At 34.1% G+C, this 20,956-nt stretch overlaps 4 protein-coding genes across 6 annotated transcripts; all 4 read right to left on the reverse strand.

Annotated features, from left to right (window-relative positions):
* Positions 1–412: 412 nt before the first annotated feature.
* LOC110647824 (bax inhibitor 1) lies at positions 413–2,789 on the reverse strand. The gene is made up of 6 exons (XM_021801819.2): positions 2,520–2,789; positions 1,839–1,982; positions 1,643–1,734; positions 1,031–1,217; positions 783–938; positions 413–688 (listed from the first exon to the last, which is right to left on the reverse strand). The coding sequence occupies exons 1-6, from the start codon at positions 2,634–2,636 to the stop codon at positions 638–640; spliced, it is 747 nt and encodes a 248-aa protein (XP_021657511.1). The 5' UTR covers positions 2,637–2,789; the 3' UTR covers positions 413–637.
* Positions 2,790–3,776: 987 nt separating this feature from the next.
* Positions 3,777–10,102, reverse strand: LOC110647822 (uncharacterized). Of its 2 annotated transcripts, none has more exons than XM_021801817.2 (15): positions 9,560–10,102; positions 9,405–9,466; positions 8,236–9,123; positions 8,006–8,072; positions 7,857–7,919; positions 7,534–7,597; positions 7,338–7,431; positions 7,178–7,261; positions 7,000–7,089; positions 6,857–6,884; positions 6,007–6,534; positions 5,864–5,922; positions 4,651–4,760; positions 4,469–4,556; positions 3,777–4,390 (listed from the first exon to the last, which is right to left on the reverse strand). In XM_021801817.2, the coding sequence occupies exons 1-15, from the start codon at positions 9,978–9,980 to the stop codon at positions 4,085–4,087; spliced, it is 2,952 nt and encodes a 983-aa protein (XP_021657509.2). In that variant the 5' UTR covers positions 9,981–10,102; the 3' UTR covers positions 3,777–4,084. The 2 variants fall into 2 exon arrangements, with proteins under 2 accessions (XP_021657509.2, XP_021657508.2); XM_021801816.2 differs by having other exon boundaries at positions 5,864–5,925.
* Positions 10,103–11,767: 1,665 nt separating this feature from the next.
* On the reverse strand, positions 11,768–16,575 carry LOC110647830 (vesicle-associated protein 2-1). Of its 2 annotated transcripts, XM_021801829.2 has the most exons (8): positions 16,335–16,575; positions 15,956–16,092; positions 14,710–14,780; positions 14,518–14,599; positions 14,033–14,148; positions 13,816–13,947; positions 12,999–13,073; positions 11,768–12,141 (listed from the first exon to the last, which is right to left on the reverse strand). In XM_021801829.2, exons 2-8 carry the CDS (start codon positions 16,014–16,016, stop codon positions 12,007–12,009), a joined length of 672 nt encoding a protein of 223 aa, XP_021657521.2. In that variant the 5' UTR covers positions 16,017–16,092; positions 16,335–16,575; the 3' UTR covers positions 11,768–12,006. The 2 variants fall into 2 exon arrangements, with proteins under 2 accessions (XP_021657521.2, XP_021657522.2); XM_021801830.2 differs by having other exon boundaries at positions 15,956–16,575.
* Positions 16,576–18,266: 1,691 nt separating this feature from the next.
* LOC110647833 (50S ribosomal protein L19-2, chloroplastic) lies at positions 18,267–20,931 on the reverse strand. Its single transcript, XM_058153502.1, has 5 exons — positions 20,704–20,931; positions 20,263–20,622; positions 20,077–20,163; positions 19,870–20,003; positions 18,267–18,659 (listed from the first exon to the last, which is right to left on the reverse strand). The coding sequence occupies exons 1-5, from the start codon at positions 20,725–20,727 to the stop codon at positions 18,551–18,553; spliced, it is 714 nt and encodes a 237-aa protein (XP_058009485.1). The 5' UTR covers positions 20,728–20,931; the 3' UTR covers positions 18,267–18,550.
* Positions 20,932–20,956: the final 25 nt, after the last annotated feature.

The following is a 20,956-nucleotide window of genomic DNA, read 5'->3' on the forward strand; positions in this document are numbered from 1 at the left end:
AAGCAGCCAATAACTCCCGGTCACGTAAACGCTAATTCAAGACGTATTATAACATATTTCTGATTCACTAAAAATTAATACACCTTATTTTTATAACATTTTTTTATTACTCCTAAAAATAAAGAGTAAATCGGCAATAATAATAATAATCACAATAATAATTTAATATAACTTGCCTCAAAACAAGCAAGCATGAAGGCATCCATAAAAGTTCAACCCAAAACCTATTTAAAACTACCGTGGAACACTCCTTAAATATATTATAAATTAATTTAAAATTAAATTTAATATATTTTAATTACAAAAAATCTAACTAACAAATTTTTTCAAGCTACTTTTTTCGGTACTTTATTAAAAAGAAAAACAATTTTTTAAACCTCCAACCCGAACCCAAGCCCAAGTCATCAGAACATACAAGAAGCAGGCTGAAAACCATGTCATAATAGTACTACAAGCTTCCTACATGTGGAATTGTCAAAACCAGACGATACCTCAAACATAACTACTAGTAGTTACAGGGTTCCAAAGTAGTTACATTTGATTAGGCTGAGAAGAAAAGGACTATAGACAACCAGTTGTATTTTACTGCAGCCCAGGGGTTCAAAGCAGCAGCATATTATTAATCTCCTGCTCAAACTCAATTTCTCCTTTTCTTCTTCCTCTCTTCCCTCTCAGCTGAATTCTTCAACTGAAGAACAAAAAAATATTTTGTTAGTTATCTTTACGCCTTTGATATAGCAGCAAAAAGCAGGAGAATAATTTTGGAAATTAGTGCAACCCACCATAATTACGAGAATTCGCACAAAGACAGCAACGAAGTCAGTGAAAAGATTAAGAGCATGCTTTACATAGTCCAGATCACCAAGGTGAGCCTTCTCAATGATATCCTGAGTGTCAACCACCACATAACCCACAAACACCAAAAGCCCAAAGTACAACTGCAAAGATTATCAAGAGCAATGTACGATGACTTTAGAAAACCAGCAAAATGTTAGATGATCACAGAAAGTATTACATGATAACCTCTCACCTCAAACTTAAAGATGGCCGCAGATCCCCCAAAGATAGAAGATGCAAACTGCAACCAGAGAAGGATGGACAAGCCAGATGATAGCAAACCACCTATATAAAGATACTCTCTACGCCTTGCCAACATAGCGGCTGCCGAGAAACAACCAAATGCCACCGAAGTTCCCACAAATGCAGTGATCAGAACACTGTCACAAGGGTGAAATTCATTCACATAATTAGCACAACATTTTCCAACATTACAAGAAAAAAATTACACAAGAATGCTTTCGCAACAACCAAACCGAATTTAACCATAAAAAAATGTGAAGTAAAAGGAGTGTCATTCACAACCATTTGGTGATAAGCAACTTCCATACACTACCTCATAAGCAAGTTATACCCACATTACCATAAAAAATAAAAATAAAAACTTCCATTATTTTTATTGTACAGAATATCCAATAGATACACATTAAAAAAAAAAAAAAAGTCAAACTGATATGTTATGTGACAACAAGAAATTCTAGACATTACCATCCAGTTCAAAAATTACACCGAAATATACATTATGAATCAATTAACAAATTGCCATGATATAACCACTAACACATTGTACCTAATAGGAATGTACCTTGGATCAATTTTAATGGCCAAATCAATCAGAGGACCAATGGAAGCCCCTTCAAAAAGCCCAGCTGCCATCAACAGAGCTACCCTCTTTTGCTGCTTCGCCAAAAAAAGAAAGCGAATATAGAGTAAATAACAAAAATATTTTACTGTAGGAGCATGGCAGAAAGCACGATATGACGAAGGGATGAAAGTCTTACCTCTTCATAAGGAGGCACAGAGAGTAGCCACGCCATACATCCCAAGCATGCAAATGTTGTTAGAAGACCACCAATGTTCCATAAGATATGTAGGTAAGCCCCAGCTGCCGATGCAACCAGTGTGCAACACAAGGTCAAATAAACCTGCAAAATTAAGAGGTTGAAGATTGTGAGGCCAGTAATGAAAATTTAATGTATAAACATGGAATAAGAAAAAATAAAGGACAGCAAAACCAATAAAAAAAATCTAGCAAAATACAAATAATTTCAATAAGTACATAAAACAATAGTATCGGCCACAAAATCTTCTATTTCCATCCTCTTATAATTTTCCCTACCATTGTTCACTCGATTTTCTCGGGAATCAAACATAGTAATGTTTTCAAATCATGGCATACTAAAACTTTTCCTCAAAACCAAACATAATTCAAAAGGTAAGACCACGTGAAACTAATACTTCAACCAAGACGCTACCGCAACCATATCAACAGCAAATTAGCTTTATAATTTCATTTTTCTTCCAGAGAAGGAAAATCTCACACACGAAAAGCATATTTAAAAAAAAAAAAAAACCTATGTATCCCTACAACTGTTGTAAGCCAAAGTACAGATCGATAATTAAACAAAATTTTATCAGGTACCAAATAGAAATTAAAACAATAAACTCCAGCAAAATCATACCTGCTTAAGATGAGCCTGGACGACAGGAGAGATCTGGCGGAAGTTCTTGAGGGAGTCGTAGGTCCAGCGATTCCTTGAAGCCGATTGGGAGTCGAAGAACGATGCGAACGAGTCCATTGGTTGGAAAGAAGGAAACCAAGAGAAAATGAGCGAGAAAATGTAGATCGAAAAGAAACAAACTGAAATCGATTGAAGAAGACTTTCGGGATGATTCTTGGGCAAATGAAGACGTCATATACATTTATAGATAATAATATATAATTAATAGGTGCCAGTTGGGAGTTAGTTTTGGAGGAAATTTCTAGGAAATTTCAATTTACGATACTGCCCTTATATTAACAATTAAAGTGATTTACGGCTACGGCATCCCTATCTGGATTCTTCCAGAAAGTCCCCCACCCGGATTCCTTAATGGTTTTGCATTTGAACGTTTATAATATGGGAAGGAGGAGGAGTCACGGGTCAAGGTTTTATTCTTCACGGATCCTTAGCCCTTAAGCAGAAATGGTATAGATGTCATTTTACCCCTTAAAAAAAACAAAGAGAGCAAGTTGTTGGATTTGCCCAGTCCTATTTACCTAATTAACATCGCTTTGCCGCCCCCTTTTACTAACGGAAAGCAACTTTGCCTACCGCTACGTATTTCCACCAATAACATCCTGCCTTGTCGCTATCGCAGTTAACCACCATACTGTAGTGTATTCAGCCTTATTTTTTTTTTTTTAAATTTACGTATAATATACATAACCAGCAATACTCATACAGAATTCTGTTAATGAATGAAGATTCGCTGGATTTGAATCTATGAACTGAAGCTAATTTGGAGCATCCATTGCCGACATTGGATTTGGGTGAAATGGTGTTCTTAATTTTTTTTTTTTTCAATTTTTTAATTAAACATTTTTTTTTAAAAGCAATTTCTAATTAAAAATTATAAATAATTTTTAGTATTTAATAAATAAAAAGCAATATTTTATTTATTAAAAAATTAAAAATAATTTTTAAATTTTTCAAAAAATAACTTATTTCATCTTAAATAAAATAGACTAATTTAATTAAAAAATAAAAATTAACTTATTTCAATATCATGAAAAAATATAATAACATTAGAAATTTGTTCTTTTTTTACTCAATTATTTTATTTTATTGTTGACTTCAGTTTTGTTTTTTATATATGTATATATGGGATTGTGTTTACGAGTCAGCATGAATCAGAATTACTCCACCTGGACTAAATTACAGTAGCAAAAAGAAATCTGCTGCTAAAAATCAGTAAAGCGAATGTTTATATTAGGGAAAGAATAAGCATATTGCCACTGTGCATAGAAGGCTTTTTTACGTACACTTGATTGTAGTAAGAGCTACTATTTCTCAGCGTTTCGGAGCAATGCAGATACAACACTGCAAAATTTTACTTGGGATGAAAAGACTGACAAAAAGAACTCAAGCTTACATGGCATGGGTAGCACATTTAGCTACAAGAAGTGGGTTAACCTAAGATCAGTTTAAGTTTAGAAGAGAGTACCAATCCATATACCTAAATCAAGCTTGCTGATGAGAAATCTTCACAGGCATTCCTTTTCCATTGCTTTGTGCCTTTGTCCATGTGAAGGAAGACTAGTTCCAGAGTCCAAGCTGAGCCCTTGCCTGAGGAGCCTATGCTTTCTTAAACTCTCATGGCATGGAGAAAAGAACTCGTGCTTTAATGCATCCTCTGCACTGATCCTCAATCTTGGGTTCACTATCAGGCATTTGTCCACCAGATCAATAAGCGAGCTTGGAATTATATCAAGGAAATCCCGTCTTTTTGTGTTTATTTTGCACCATTCCTGTAGAGTCGTAGATGGAAAAGACTCTATTTTATATAGTTCCTGCGGGAAAATGAAGCTTTTAAACTCAAATTCCAATTTATTAGTCTTATTGAGATCATAACTATAAACTTTAAATACCGCTGGGAATGAGGATTCCCGGTCATGTAACTTTGAAACTTCCCACAGATCTTCACTTCCTCTTAGCTTGGCTATGTCCTTCATGTTCCTGGTAACAGCAGCAATATGGTTGGCAACATCTAGTGTGGATATAAAACATAAATGGGCACAAATGCTTTTGGATTGAAAACAATAGTTCTTACTGTTCAGGATCGCCATAAAAGGGTGTTCTTCCTATCATTAGGTAGAGTAAGGTGACCCCTGCAGACCAAATATCAACCTTGGGTCCTTGATGGGGAGACCTGAACAAGACCTGGAAGAAGCACTCTATGTGAAGATCCATTTGTTCCGTTTCGACAAACAAAATAGAGAAGGAATGTGCATAAATCATGATTTTTAAGTTGCATATTATTCTCATTAGACCCTTGTGAGGTTTTACATTTTCCATCATTCAATAGGCAGCATAACCAAGTGCTGGGGAGAACAAAAAATATGTAACCTTAAAGTTTAATTATTATCGCCAAATTATTATTGCTCTCTTCAATGTCAGCTTATGCAGATATAACACATGAACATCAACAGAAAAAATCTATTAATATGCTACATGTTGGATTAGTATAAGAAATAAAACTAAGTTGCACCTTATAAAAAAAAATAAAACTAGGTTGCAAGAAACAGAAGCCAAAACATTTCTTGACCGCATGTATTCTGGCACAATCTGAAATAGATTTATGGAGTATTATATACCAAATATAATGGAAAGATGAGATGTTTGACACCTCATTTTTTTGCGGTTGGCTTATAGGGATGTTCCAAATGCGCCAGTATTTCCTTAAAAGTGGTTATCTTCAGATTTTTACTACTGTTCATTACAGCAATTTCATCATTGTTTAATTAACTACAATCTCCAATTCTCCATCCAGTTATTGTAAAATATTTTCCAAAACCATAGAACAGATTCATCAATGAACTAATACTGAAATCTATTAACTGTTTGCATCCCATCAATTACAAAGCAATTGTCAAACAACATAACATGCGTGAATTCATATTTTTAGCAATTATACTGATAATTCAGTCACCAGTAAACGTTTAGGACTTTTTGGTATCGATTCTGTTTTCTGTTTTTTGTAGTCTGAATTTAAAAAAATATTTTGTGGAAACTAGTTGAGGTTTTGTGGATTTCATGTGTTACAGCACTCCGTTTTTCTGTTTTATAATCTCACAAAATAAAAAATATATTTTTTATTTTTATAAACAATTGAACAAGAAGAACAAAAAATTAAAAGGACAGAATAGATACCAAACAGGCCCTTAAATATCTACCCTTTGGAAAAAGTTCATTGGTAGCAATTATAAAGAGAGCAAAAATAGTGGAAACTAAATTGATGTAATCATGACAGTTCTCATTCTCACCTCTGGAGCCCGGAAACCTTTGGTTCCAACACATGGACCTTCTTTCTTGTGCTTCCCATCTTCTAATGACAAAAAAATGAAATGAATAGAAGAAAACTGTTTCAACAAACTAAATCACTGAAGTTGTAATATAAGAAACACACCTTTGTTCTTAATTAAGCAGGTACCAGGACTAGCAATTCCAGTTGAATGCAGAGTCATTGGAGTAAGGTAAATAAATCTTTCATCCACTTTTCGAGGAGGCGCAGCAATCCTCTTTCTCATAGAAGCTGGAACACTTGATCCTTCGCGATTTGGACTCTGCATTGCTTCCTGCAACAAGTTGATGAGTTCCTTCCTACCTTGGCATGGCAAAGGCTCTCTGGGCCTTTCTACAGAAGGAGTCCTAGTACTTGTCCCATCCTTCACTGAAGTTATGCCAGAGCCATCAGCTCCTTGACTTTTCATTACATTATGACCATTCAAGTCATTCTGGGCCTTTGTTCTATCCACCGCTCTCTTTTTTTGGATCTTGGATTCTAAAGTTATCTTTAAGCTTTTTGTTGCCTCTTGATTGAATGCATCCAAAGATTTAGCACTTGGAATCCTACTATTTTTAGGAGGAGGAATAGATTTAGCATTGGGAAGTGCAACATGATTGAAGCATACATCATTCCCTGCTTTTAATTTGTCTGCAAAAGAATAGAAAGAAGTTCTATCAATTTTGCCCCAAATATCACATCAAAAGATATATCAGCTTTGGTCAAGAAATCTGCTGTGGAGAATTATACTGGCTATGGCTGTCCCTAGTCTGAAAGCTTGAAAATGAAGAGACTAGGTAAAAAAATGCTGAAAGAAGAAGAGGTCTGCTTACTAGAAAATCTATCACATGTAAATGTTTACATTTCCTTCTGTTTTCACAAATTAATTAACAGGTATAAACCAAAATCTTCAGTTCATTCTTGACCGCTTCATACTCTAAATATAGAAGCTAAGATAAGAATAGGAACTCACTTGTTGCTCTGTACTTTTGGCTCAGATCCTGTCAAAAGCACAATAAAGAACAAGACAACTGTCACTAATTCTTGCTGATAACTATGAAACTAGTGGGAAAAATTAAATGGGAGTGGAAATTTATTCAGACAAATATAACTAACCGTGGCAAGGTTAAAATCAATGAGATAACCTTTATTGGCCTTGCGAGAGAAAAGGAAGTTGCCAGGTTTGACATCTCTGTGGACTATCCCCTGCTTAGATGAAAAGAGAAATCAAGATTCTTCATTTATGGTAATAACATGCAAATCAGCATTGGATATATTCGGCAGTACAGCTTACCTGCTTATGAAGACTAGCAAGTGCTCTGAACATGCAATAACCATACCATTGTAGCTGATAAATATTTATTTCCTTCTTCAACGCCTAAATTTTAAGGCAAAACTAATGTCAACTGATTGAAAACTAGGTTTATCCATCCATTGAAGGAGCTGATGATTACCTCTGGTCTATCATGCTCAACGTGCTCCAGAACAAAGCAGTCAGAATTTCCGCTCTTAATACAGCCTTCATATTTTATGACAAAGTTTTTACCCCTGAATTATTTAAATAAACTTTTGTATTAAATATTAGAATTTGCTATAATTCAAATTCGAGAATAATTTATTGATGTGCGTTGAACTTTCTTAAAGCCTTACCCAAAGCGCTCCAGCATCCTTAGTTCATTGCTAACGTGGTGCTTATTAGCATTTGCATGAGGGCCTGCAAAGCCAACAAGATCAAAGTCGACATTAGGGAAGCGTTTTGCAAATTTCATTAGAAACAGTAGGGAAAAGAAAGTGGGGATCTTCTGTGAGCACTTAATCCCTGCATACACTTTTTCTTATTAAGAGCACCATTTATATGCAACAATTTGTAATTCTACAAATGGCGAGTCAACTCTGCGAAGCTGATTGATATTCTTTTATACAAAACAGGAATAGGCGATAGCATGACACATAAAACCAATTTTCTAACATACATTTAATTGCAACTGTGGTCCCATCACTCTTCCTCCGAGCTCTGTAAACAATGCCATAACCACCTGCCAGTTAAGGATTAACTGCCAATGAATCCACATGAATTACATGGGTAGGAATGTGGCAAGAAATGCCAAAAAAGTTTTCATACCTGAACCTTCTTCCTCTTCTGCAATATAAGACTGAAAGCATGGCAGGCCCTTGGTTTCCACTTGATCCTACAAAGTAGCCATCATTAGTTCCTAATAAATAGCAATGGAGCTAAGTAATAGTAGTACAAGTCATGCTTAGCCATTAGCGAGTAAGTTCCATTTAGAACACAGACACAAAGGGAGTGAGCAAGTACAAAATGAGCACAGATATTGCAAGAATAGAGCTTACCATGTGAGAAAAAGAAGCAACATCCTTCCTGCCATCTTTAATAAGCATATTGTCACGTTTCCTTGATTTTTGTGCTTTAGTAATTGCCACGAGATTTCTCTTAACTTGATGGTTTTCTCCAGGAGTGCGTATTGGCTTACTCCCCTCCAAAGATTGATTAACAGCTTGATGTCTTGGTGGAGTCTTTGCTTCTACAAAAGTGAGCTTCATCTTGGCAGAGGTTTTCAACAACTGCTTCTTAACTGCTGGGAGCTCAATCACTGGAAAGATATCCTGGTTCTTTGAAAAAGTAGTTGCTCCCTCTTTATCCAAAGGTCGCAGTTCATTCATCCATTTGCTGTCTCCTTCTATTGGTGTATCCAAAAGAGCAGTACCAATTGGTTGGAAAAAGTTTTCTGCTTCTCCTTTCAAGTTACGAGAACCAATTAACAGTTCCTCTTCCTTGCATTTAATTCCTTCTTTTTGAATGGAACAATCATTTACAGCATCACAAGCATCATTAACACTTGCACACACTTCTGGTAATATAGTAATCTGTTTAAAATCTTCCCTCCAAAAAGTAGCATCAATATCTGTTCTACTTTTTAAATCTGCCTCATCTACTTTAATTTCTTGGCACACAGCTTGATTACCCAACATCTTTCTCAGAAGAGCAGATTCTTCATCCAGCTTAGGCGCCATGATTCTTTTGTGCTCCTTGCTTTCCACAACACTTGTATTCATCTCATCGTCAACTTGTTCGGCGTTCCTTAGGTTATAGATTACACTATTGCCCATGGTTTTGCTGAATAAGGCAGGTGGCAGAATCATGTTATTTGTTTTATTAGACACGAAACTTGACTCAGCATTAATGCTCCTGCTGATACCTTGAGCTATCTGGAAGTGCACCTGCATAAATGACCACATTTAACAGTTCTCTTAAAGAGTATCATTTGCACGTCATTTGACGCTACTAGAACCAGATAACCAGTAACTGGGCCTATTCTACTTAAAAACAGTGTCACGGAAATTGTTTTCTCTCTAAACCATTTAAAACTCAGCAAATTGCCTATCCTGCATCTATTCTTAAATTGAAAGCAGAAAAAATTCCTAAAATTGACATTTAATGACCCTGAAATCGTGGATAGCAGGAACTAGAAATGTGAGTGAATTGCTGAATCAGAAGATACCTTGGGGTAAGCATTTCGAATTCTTTTTAAAGGAAGAGAAACTGATCCATAATTCTCATCCACTGCAACACAAAAGTTAGTAACCAAAAAAAAAAAAAAAACTCTTAAAAGCAAAAATTAAAGGGAATTAAAAAGAAAAAAGAACTTCATTTTACCTTCTCCAGAATCAAATCCGATCCGCTTCCGCTTCCTGAAGTACACCCTTACAACATCCTTTAACATCCCAGGTCCACAGACTTGGGTCCCGATCGGAGTCAGAAACGAGCCAATCAAGTTGACATTAGAGACAAATCGTTGAAAAGCGAAAAGGCCTAGAAGCGAAACTGTTACATGAAGACCGCCGCTGCTGGTAGTTAAAGTGATGGGTGAGTTAGGAGTGGAGCAGAGAGATATGATAAGATCGGGAGTGGCTCGGAAGAGAGTGCATCGGGATGCGAGCTCGAGAGGTGAAGTTGGGTGACCGAGTGAGAGGAGGAGGGAGAGGAGGTGCCATGCTTTTTGTGACTCGGAATCCATGGAGGTGACAGGGAGCGAGTCGAACGGAACGAGTTGTGAGTGTGGAAGGTGAGTTTGCATAGCGACTTAGTTGAGGGATGGAAGTGAGTTTAGGGCTTGAGATGGAAATGGAACATTTGCAGAATTGTAGAGAGAGAGAGAGAGAGAGAGAGAGAGAGAGGGGCGCGGATTTGGCAGATTTGAGGATTTGAGATTTAGAACATGGGAATCTCCCGCCAATTTTCCTCCTCTCCACCTAGACCAGGCCGTGAGCTGGTTCAAATTATGAATCGAATCGGATCTGTGATTTTGATTCATAAATTGACTCAATTCAAATAATTATTTTTTTTTTCTTAAAAACAGATTTGGTTGGGTATATATTTTGATCCTTCTAATTTTTTATATTAAAAATTAAATAAATAATACCTAAAAATTTATCATAAGTTGATAATACTTAGAATTCAACTAAAATCGATTTTAGATTAAAAAAAACAAAGAAAACTTAAATCGGTCTGAATCGTAAGACCAAATGAACTGACTATTTTCGATCCAAAATTGGCCTGGGACCCGGTCAACCAACACACTATATTAAATAATTAAAATTCATTTTTTATTTATTTGAATTTGTTTTACACTCAAATATTATTTAAATAATATTTAAATTCATTTAATTTTATATTTTTATAAAATATATTTTATTAATAATTTATATTTTAAAAATTCATATAATCAATAGCAACATAAAATTGATTGTTCGAAAATTTTTTATAATGTTATGTCATTTGTTGTTCTTTAATTTAATTTTATTTATTTATTTTTAGGTAAGGCACATTTAAATTATGTTTAATAATATTAATTATTTTAATAATTTTTAATTATTTTAATAACCGTTAATTATTTTATTAACTATCGTATATTAATTTTTAATGATTAATTATCTATATAATGATTTAAAATAAAAGTATTCGATAAAAATAATTATTTAATTAATTATTAAATATAAAAATAATGATATAGTTTTAATGCTCTCTTAATCTCTAAAAATTAATACTATTATAAACAACTATCTCAATCTCTATATACTATTATAAATACTATATATTAACAAACAATATAAATAAGAGATTTAATATTTTAATTATGGACAAAACATTAAGCTCTACCTTAAACATTGAGCGATTTGACCACAAATATTATTGCCAAACAGTGTCCTAGATTAAAAACCAATTGAATTTTTTTTCTTTTTCAATATGGTGATCGAAAAATAGAGACTCAAACCTGAGCCGAACCAGCGCTAATTGCCCTCACTAAAAGCTTTTAATTGGAGAATACACCTAATTTGATCCCGACATCTATTATTTTCTTTTAAAATTCTTACATTTTATTGAATTTACCTAGGTTTGAAAATTTTTTTTCCTCTTTTTAGAAGAGAAATTTTCCTTCAAAATGAGTTCATTTACCTTCCAATAGAAAATATTTTTTTATTCACTAATTTTTCTGAATGTTCCAAACGTAGAAAAATTCATAAAAACGAACATTTTGCTTGAAACATTCAAGCCTTATTCAAAACAAAACATTTCCCACCTGTGACATCCAAAACATCATCTAACTTATCACCGAAAGGGAATGTTAAGTCTATAACAGACCAATAGAGAAGCAGAAAATGAACCTCAATCAATCAAAGACGTAAATTGTATGAATATTCTTCAGGCAAAACATGGCAGCACACATGCTTGATGGCTAGCAATGCACAGCTTCAGATTTGTTTCCTGCGGTATGATATTGCCATAAAAATGATTCAACTATGGAATGTTTTCAAGTGGAAAACTCAACCGATGGGATATTTTTGCAGAAACATCAAAACTGCATTTCAGAAATTGCAACAGAAATACCCACTTACTGATTCACACTAAAAGTAACAAATCAATGAAATGAAAAATATTCACCACTAACAGTAACATATAAATAAAACAAAGATATATTAGGCAAACAACAATTGCGGCAATCAATGTACAGAAGGAAGGAAAGAGTAGACGCCCCTTTCATCCAAACATGACTTGTACAGTAAAACAGGAGAAAATTTATCGCCTGGATCCCGCTATTCGAGTCATTCTGTAGATGGCAATGACAATGTGAGTTTAAAGATGAAACCAACAAAAATTCCAATAAGTCCCACAACAAACGCGAAAGTCAGGGAAAACCCTGGACTATTTTTTCGATATCCCCGTCGCTTCATCATGTCCTGCAGGAAGGAAAAGTAAGACAAAATGCACACAGTTCAAGTGTGATTCTACCAAATTGTATATCATGCACATAATATTCAGTGTTACATGTACACTTCTGATCCATTTTCCTCATGACAATAACTAGTCCTTTTTCTTTTCTTCATTTGACTAACCCTTGAAATCAGATTACTAGCACTTCAAAAACTGAGCCCCTCATCAACCTCAATTCATGATGATGCAACATGCGTCCAGAGGAGGGAAACCCAGTCAAGATAATCAATTGGAAGTTTGTTATTAAATATATGACACCTTGCCTCAAAATTATGTAAAATTATTTCAAACCAATTTGTCCTTATGCAAGGGAAAAAAAAAAAGACTTCGCTGTTCAATCATCCAGATAGCCCCCTTCAGCAGTTTTAAGATGAAATCTTGTCGGAGCTATCTAAACAAGCACCATATCTATGGGTCACCACTCACCTCCAACTGCTTAGTTGCCAGTTGCCACAATCATATTTTGTAAAACATTGACTCATAAATGCTCTTAAAATGTTCATAAGAATTTGATGCCAATTGACTGTTTACAATGGTGCAAATATATAATAAATAAAAAAATTCTGAATAGGCCTTCCACAGCTGTTATTTAATACAAGAGCTCACCCCAGTCCCCGGGAGGTGATAACTGCTAACAATATACATTTTTGTACTTTTATAAGGAAAATAGATGCTCAGGCAAAAAGGAAAATGCTAGTCTCTAACAACATTACTTTAACAACTAAAGAAAGTACTGACAAGTGACAAGCCAGAAAAGATAAAAAATAAATAAATAAATAAATCAAATAAATAAAGCAGGCTGAAGTATGGAACAGGCACTAACCAGTTCCTTTTGCAGTTGACGAGTTTGTTGGACAGCTGCATCCCTTTCATCCTTCAGGCGCTGTAATGCCTGATTCTACAAACAAAAGAAAATTTTAGAAGTTATGCTAACACGCCTATTTACACATTACAAGATATGCTTCACTGTACAGGAAGCTAACTTGCACGACTGTAAAAAGTAACAAGTTGGATATTATTTGAAACTCCTATAAATAATGATTTGCATATATAGATGATATCCTTTCATATAAAACTAACAATTCCCTGCAGTTGTACACATTTAAAAAGAAAAAATAGATTCAATGCCCCAGGCATACCAACTCTAAATCATAGCAACTTTTACAGGGATCAAATAGACAAATAATATATACAAATGTTGCTCACAGCTGATAAATTTGTGCAACACTTTTTTTGTTACGCTAATGTTCATCTATATACTAACATGATAGTTAATTTGTCATTTTAACTATTATTTCTCCAAATATGGACATTTTAACTATTATTTCTCCAAATATGGACATCCATATTCCATATGATGAATTCTAAGGTTTTGCTAAAAAATAAACCCCAATTCATCAACGTTTCCTGAGGATAAGATGCCAACATGACATTTACTTATAATGAGATATACTATCACATCCAATATCTTTTTCAAAGACTTCTTAGTTGGTGATAAAAACCCCTTTTATTAATCCCTGATCAAACAAGTAACTAAGCAAGATATGCAATATAAGCTCGAATGAAGCTGCAAACATTTGAGAGCAGGTAAGTCTGCCAACAAACTAAAACAGTAATAAATACAAATACAAGAAGCTTACAGAGTTAGGATCAAGACTCTGTGAGGAGATTTTTTTTGTCTTTTCTTCCGAGTTTCCTTGAGTTGATGGGTTGACATATACAACTCTAAGCTTGCACTCTTCAAATGTCTTTCCACTACCATCCTTATTGAACTAGAAAAATTATTGCATAAAATTAAACTCATTTCAGAACCATAGTTAAACAACAACCTTTTCTTCTCCAAGTTAACATTCTTACAGTATCTGGTGGAAGCTCATCAACATCAGTATGTGGAGGCACTGTCGTACTCTGCAAGAGAAACTTATCTTTGCATTGCATATCTGCAGGGTATTCTTGTTGGGCTTGAAGAGTAACTGAAAATACAGCAGACAGCATTTAGCTGAAGTGCAGCATTGTTATTAAATGATTTTAAACAATAAAAGTAATGTACAAACTGAAAGCAGACTCTGATACAGTATGCAGGCAAGCTCCTATAATGGACAAAATCAATTGATACATTTCATACATAGAAATCCAAAGCTGTTCAGGACATCAACTAACAAATATCTAAGAAATTAACAGTGGCCAGTCTGTTCATATCTTTGATGCTACACCATTATAACCTTTGTCGATATGTATCCTAAAACATATATACTCATATACATAATATACCTAAAGAATTTCTAGTTTAAATAGTGGATAATTCCTGTCAAAAGAATATGACAAAGCAAAAAAAGTAGAACCTCTGATGACACATGAGTCCCAAGGCTGTATGACGCCAGTGTTGGGCCTTACAAAATACTTCTTGGGCGAAGTAGTTTTAATCTGGCAAAGATGGAAATGCAATTATAATCAATTCTACAATGGCTTAAATACATATTGTTAAAAATAAGTTCATATATATCTGCACAGTAGCGTAGAAATGGATAAAATACCTTAAAAGCAACATGGTTCGCTGTATTGTTCACAACTTTAAGATCACAAAAGCTTTGCTTCTCCAGCTCAACTGATTATATGAATAACACAATTTTAAGCCCAAAAGAATTGTACATAACCGAATCAATAAGAATGTTCACAACTGTTACATCAAAACAATGAACTTATATTTTTTTAGGAGTAACTGAATTTTCAAGAATACTAACTATAAATTCATATTCAGAAGAAATGATAGGAGCATTGAATCAGTTATTCATACTTCTTATTTATGCAAATATTTGAGCTTATAAATTCTAGAAAACAACCCATTTGGCTGTTTCACCATCTTTTGATGTTCTTTTATTTTGACAAAACAAGTTTCTCTATATGGAAAAAATAAGGCACGTCTAAGGCCTTTATAGTCCACTAATCCAGTATCTTCTCCAGGCAAATAGACTTTGATATCTGAAAAAAAAAAATTACCAGGTTGAGCCTGGCTTCTAATTCATTTCTGTAAATTGTACTTCCATCAATTTTAATCTGAAAGAAATTCCACGAGTCCTTCTTGCACCATGGACTATCTCTAGTGTGTTGATAGGTTTTACTAGAATGTCAGGCCTCAGGGATCTAGCTCATTGGTGATGATCATTTTGAAACACATGAAAACATATAAGTAAACAAAAACGAGAAACTAATAGCAGTAGCTCTTTGGTGCGAGATTGGAAAGGTTTCCTCAACATGGTAAGAAACCAACTTTACAATTCTAGGAGACAGAATCTTGATACCTGACTTCGTTCTTACACCAAAGCTTTCCCAAGAGGTAGAAAAAGAACATATTACATGTATAAGGATTAACTAAAAATGCAAAGAGTCTATGAATGTAACGACCAAAAAGAAAGAATCAAACCGTTTCTTTCAACTAATTTCCCTTCCATTATCAGTCAGAAAAATCTAAAAATATCTACCATCACGCCCTACATTTTTGCCTTATTTATCTTTGTTATTAGCAAGGTCAAACGCTCTACAATCCAAGCTCATTCTCAACATATGAATTCCATTGGAACAAGCACGTAGGTTGACGATAACCCTCCTCGACAAACACACAGGCGGTTTCCAATTGACGCAATTTTCAGTAATTTGCACCTAATCTGTGCCGCTAGAATTGCAAAATCACCATCAATTACAACATCTCCAATGCATTAAATCACATAAGCAACACACAAGTGTTGAGAGAGAGAGAGAGAAAGGGGAAGGAAGAGAACATACAAACGAACTTGAGCTCATCAGGATGAACTGAGATCAACTGATTACCACCACCGGCAGTCATGTCGGACCCACCAAAGACAGATCAATCTCAAACACAAAAATTCTCACACAATCCGAAAAACCAATCAATCAAAACCCTATAAATTCACAAGAACAAGCAAAGCAAAACCCTTAAGTTGGACTCAATCAAAAGCTCCCAAACAACAATCAATCAAATTACAAAGAAGAAACGTTAATGCAACGAGTTCCAGAGGGAGAGAGAAAGAAGGCGAGAAGTGGTCAAAGTGAGAGAGAGAGAGAGAATAAATTTAGAGCAGGAACTTGTGGTTAAACGAATACGGAGGATTGAATTTGGAGACAGAGAGAGAGAAACACTAACTGCACTGAGAGGCTCGCAGTTCTAGGCACATATCTCGGGTATTTATCGCTTGAAGCAAGGCAGTAGCCTGTTTCCACAAAGGAAAAAGCGCTGTCTCTATTAGATGGAGAGACGAATGGTAGTTCGGTTTTTGTATACAACCGGGAATGAGAATGGTGGACAGAGAGACCAGAGAGACGGACGACGAGGAGACATTTGGAATTAAAATGTGAGTTGGGTAGAAATTATGTGCCATCACAATCACAGTGGATTTTACATATCTATATAAAAAATAATAAATTAATAAATAATATGTACGCCAGTGAAATTAGATCTGATTAAAAAAATAAGTGAAATTAGATCTTGAACAATTAAGACCGTTTTTTAAATTACATATTATAATAATTATTTTTTATTTATTAGATTGGAAACAATGTTTAGGTAACCGGACATTTTCACGTCTGATAGGTGATAGGGAGAAAAAAAAATATAATATTACCGAGCCTTAGTTTACTTTGATGAAAAGGAGGTATATTATTTATTTAATAAATTTAAATTTAATTTTTATTTTATTAATTATATATTAAAAAATATTTATTTAAATTAATTAAAATACACGTTGTTAAGATTGTTTAAAAAAGATTGGCTAAAACTAAACTAAAAAGAGATAAAAACTAAATCAAATTGAATTATTTTTTAATTCAACTTAGCTTAATTCATTCGTTTTAAGTCATTACCTTAAAATAAGTCATTATCTTAAAAATAAATCACAAGATGAAAGAATTTCCATAGCTTTTTAAATTCTCAATTTCATTTTGCAAACTACTCAAACTAAGAAATTGAATCTCATGCAACCTCTTCTATCATCCTGGGCACATCATCATCTGGTTGAGTATGGATTGGCTCGGTTTGGATTAGTTTGAAAAATTAAAAATTAAATAAATCAAAACTTTGGTAGATTAAGCGAAACCAAATCAAATTAGAGAGAAATCAAATCAAATAAAAATAAAACAGATCAGTTAAATTCAATTCAATTTACTTATTTGAAAGTCATCTTGGTTTTTTTTTAACTTATTTTGAACTCATTTCAATTATATTTTCTATTTTTAATTTTAAATTGAGATTCACTGACAACTAGTTATTAAAAAACAAAATTATCCAATTTGTATTATTTTTTTTTTAAATTAAATTGAAAATCAAATTTTGAATTAAGCCGATTCAAAGAGAAAACTGAGTTGAGTTTTTAAATTAAATCTGGACAAATTTTCAATTTTAACTATATTCACTCACCCTAGATCATTCCTCAAGTTAACATGTGACCAATGACCACTCCTTAGCCTACTTCCTATTTCAGCAAGATCATTCCGGAACCTAAGGAGAGCTTGCGAATGTGATTAATAATGAGAATCAAATGGTAACAGCTCAACCTTTGAAGCCGAGAGAGAAGGCGGAAAAGTATAGGGATGATGAAGATGATGATCTTATGAGAGCATTTTGAAGGCCAACGATGATATAGGCTCAAGCCTGGAAGGCTAGAGAGGCTAGAGGCGAATGCTCTAAACACAGGTTAGACGAAAATAATACAAGCCAATCGAGCTGTGTTAAGTTCCATATTTGAATAGACAAAAACACAAAAAAAAAAAAAAAAAAGGGGAATAAAAGAAGCATTCTGTCTCTCAATAATCGTTTTCCTTTGAAACTGTGAAATCCTCTTTCTAATTCATCAACCAACAACAGAAATATGAGATTATCCAAAAATTTGTATATGGACATTCTAATTCATTCAACATCCTCAGCATTTCTGCTCCATCTATTTATATTATAATGTTGTGGAAGCACAAGCATCAACACATTTGCAGCCTAAAATACCGCAATCACATGCATGAATACCTTAAAGTATAAACCATATTAATAATGAACACAACTTTTACAAGGCTTTTTATCTGTAAAATATTTAAAAAGAAAAACATCGCAGAGCCCCATATATAGGCATTATAAAAAAATAGTAGTACAAATTAAAGGAACTAAAGAAAAGAGTAGCAGAGAGTCCTAAAACTGAGACATTACATGGTGTCATTTTTCCATAAAGAAAGAAGAGCCAACACATCTATGCGTATTGCATACAACAATTTGCATAAAACAAAAACAAATAAAAATGGATACAGGGAAATTTAGTTCTTACAATATCTCTGCAGTGAGAATGCTATTTTGGAGAAGAAAGGACTCTCCATGTTTTTTCATTTGAAGGTGGACAGCCTGGGAAGCTTTTCTCTCAGATAATACAACCTTGCCCTCCTGACCTTCCTATGTTTGACTACTTTTATTTCCTTGATATTTGGTGAGTAGCTGTCAAATGATGACACATTAATCATGATATAAACCATTAATCACTAAAAACAACAATCCAGAGTCAAAACAAAACTTCAGGAGACGATTTAAATTGTGTTCGTGGTTGCGGTCACGTCTAACAGACATAATGTAACAGGCTGTTATGCAAATCTTTTTGAAAAATTTGCAGAGCTCAAGTAAAACTAATATGTACAACTACATTATAAGTATAAATACATCAAATTAGATATTATTAATAATGTATTTTAGTCAAATTATTTCTGAAAAATAATTCTAATTAGAAAATAAAAAATAAAAAAAAAACCTAAAGATCAGGCAAACCAATGCTTCATATTATAAATTTAACAACAAACCTAACATCGAACAAAAATTTCTTCAACAAATATACAAAATAATAATAATAATAATAATACTCACCTTTTGCAAGAAGTAGTTGTGGATAATATAAATATTTATGATGAGCTTGCCTTAAAAAAGAATAAGGGAGAAATTTGTAGAAAGAATGGGAAGTTTATGTGAAATTTTGAGAGAAAATGTGATAGAAATGGTAGTTGAAAGACTAGAACACACAGAGAATGAAAAAAAAAAACCCTAAATAAAACACTACATGTATCTGTTTTTTGTCGTCATTACTGTTATGTAATGGTGGTAACGACCATTACCAATGCAACTCAACATTTAGTAAAGGGTAAGTGGGTAACAAACCCTTGAAAAACCTGTAACTTAAAGTAATGGCACAGCCGTTATTTAAAACCATGGGTGTTATAACAATGAGAAGTTAATAGCACTTGTTAGAAGCATCATTGGCATGGTCATGAATCTGAAAAATTGCATAGTTTATAACCTCAGCATCAGAATGCTGGATGTACAGGTACAGCACATGTCCTAGTTGCAAAGGCTCAACTTTTAACATGTTCATACTCTGAGGCCTAAATATTCAGTATTCATGCCATGCCAAGAATGAGTGGGATACAATTATCAGACACTCCAGTATAATTAATATGTTTGTTTTGGCATCACTACCCATGAATAGGGGCATCACAGATGTTGATATAAACTTTTAAAGAAGTCATGAAATCTTTTATTGTTGGAAGCATTAAGAATTGATTTGTTTTTTTAAATTATCTCTTGAATGCATATGACTGAAAACAAATATAAATTGCTTTATACAAGATCACACACAGAGTAGATGGACTAAGATACTCACAGAGGGAATACAATCTCAACCCCTATGCCAGCGATAATCCTCCGAACTCTAATTGTAGTGTGTATACCAGCATTTTGCCTTGACATAACAATGCCTTTGTAGATGGATAGCCTACGCCTATTTTCCGGAACTTCCTGTAAGTGAAACCACATAAATCACATATAAAAAAGGTTACACCCAAATGAGAACAACAGGAAATGCAATTACCAATTTAATCTCCACTATATCCCCAGTCCTGATATCTGGAATCGGTCTTTCCTTCTCTGATGCCTCAACTGCTCTCTTATTCAATATCTACTCAAAGAACATATCACAAATCATTCTCGACAAAAATTCAAGCTCATATAGACACATAGAAGAAGAAAAAAGTAGCAAGCAGAATCAATTAAGTACCCCCATTATGTCCCCAAGCTTGATTATTGGCTTTCTTGGTTCTTTCACTTTTACTTCGGCCTTCACCTCATCACTTTCCAAAACTACTTCTCCTTCTTTCTCTTCTTGTTCTTCTACTTCCGTCACTTCTCCTTCAACATTGTCACTTTCATTCGCTACTTCGCCTCCTCCAGAGTTCTCCGATTCCGCTCTAGCAACGATGCTATGTCTCGCAAATGCTTCCAAATTTGAACAAATTGAATTAGACGAAACTCGAGAAGTAGAAATGCAGAGAGTGGAATCACGATGGAAAGTTGAAGAAAACCCTAATTTCCTTGGAGGAAGACAAAGAGTGGGGCTTCTTGGAATCACAACTAGGGCCTGCAAATCCCCAACAAATATACAAATTGTAAGTAGAAAAAGCATAGAAATTTATCACAGTTACATAAATATAATGAGTACCTGAGAGAGAATTTTGGAGCCCATTTCTTAGCAATAGGAAACTAGGGCTTCGAAGAAAAGAAATTGGAGCCAAGTCACTGGTTTTAAGCAGAGAAGATTGCCTTATCCGATGGAATTAGAAGATGTGTCGGCTTCTTCGTATTAGATGTGCACGTGTGAATAAGCGCTCCAGTGCGAATAGACTCACCCGCTTTTCTTCTGTTCGGGTGATTCCTAAGGGAGTGCGGTTTCGGTATGTTAAACGAAATCGAAT

Source organism: Hevea brasiliensis, chromosome 9 (assembly GCF_030052815.1).
Source record: "Hevea brasiliensis isolate MT/VB/25A 57/8 chromosome 9, ASM3005281v1, whole genome shotgun sequence".
NCBI lineage: Eukaryota > Viridiplantae > Streptophyta > Magnoliopsida > Malpighiales > Euphorbiaceae > Hevea > Hevea brasiliensis.

Bases quoted from the DNA above. Each gene is read 5' to 3' on its own strand.
- LOC110647824 (XM_021801819.2), bottom strand. From the start codon at position 2,636: ATGGACTCGTTCGCATCGTTCTTCGACTCCCAATCGGCTTCAAGGAAT. The intron at 1,983-2,519 runs GTATGATTTTGC...TTAATTTTGCAG, and splicing joins TCCAGGCTCATCTTAAGCAG to GTTTATTTGACCTTGTGTTG. The intron at 1,218-1,642 runs GTACATTCCTAT...CCCTTGTGACAG, and splicing joins GCCATTAAAATTGATCCAAG to TGTTCTGATCACTGCATTTG.
- LOC110647822 (XM_021801816.2), bottom strand. From the start codon at position 9,980: ATGCAAACTCACCTTCCACACTCACAACTCGTTCCGTTCGACTCGCTC. The intron at 7,432-7,533 runs GTAAGGCTTTAA...TAAATAATTCAG, and splicing joins AGGATGCTGGAGCGCTTTGG to GGGTAAAAACTTTGTCATAA. The intron at 4,557-4,650 runs GTAAGAACTATT...TGCTGTTACCAG, and splicing joins TTTTATGGCGATCCTGAACA to GAACATGAAGGACATAGCCA.
- LOC110647830 (XM_021801829.2), bottom strand. From the start codon at position 16,016: ATGACTGCCGGTGGTGGTAATCAGTTGATCTCAGTTCATCCTGATGAG. The intron at 13,074-13,815 runs GTAAGCTTCTTG...TTTTGTTTGTAG, and splicing joins AGAGTCTTGATCCTAACTCT to AATCAGGCATTACAGCGCCT. The intron at 12,142-12,998 runs GTTAGTGCCTGT...TCCTTCCTGCAG, and splicing joins GTCAACTGCAAAAGGAACTG to GACATGATGAAGCGACGGGG.
- LOC110647833 (XM_058153502.1), bottom strand. From the start codon at position 20,727: ATGGGCTCCAAAATTCTCTCTCAG. The intron at 20,623-20,703 runs GTACTCATTATA...GGGGATTTGCAG, and splicing joins GCTCCAAAATTCTCTCTCAG to GCCCTAGTTGTGATTCCAAG. The intron at 18,660-19,869 runs GTGAGTATCTTA...ATCATTTGACAG, and splicing joins GTTGAGATTGTATTCCCTCT to CTACTCACCAAATATCAAGG.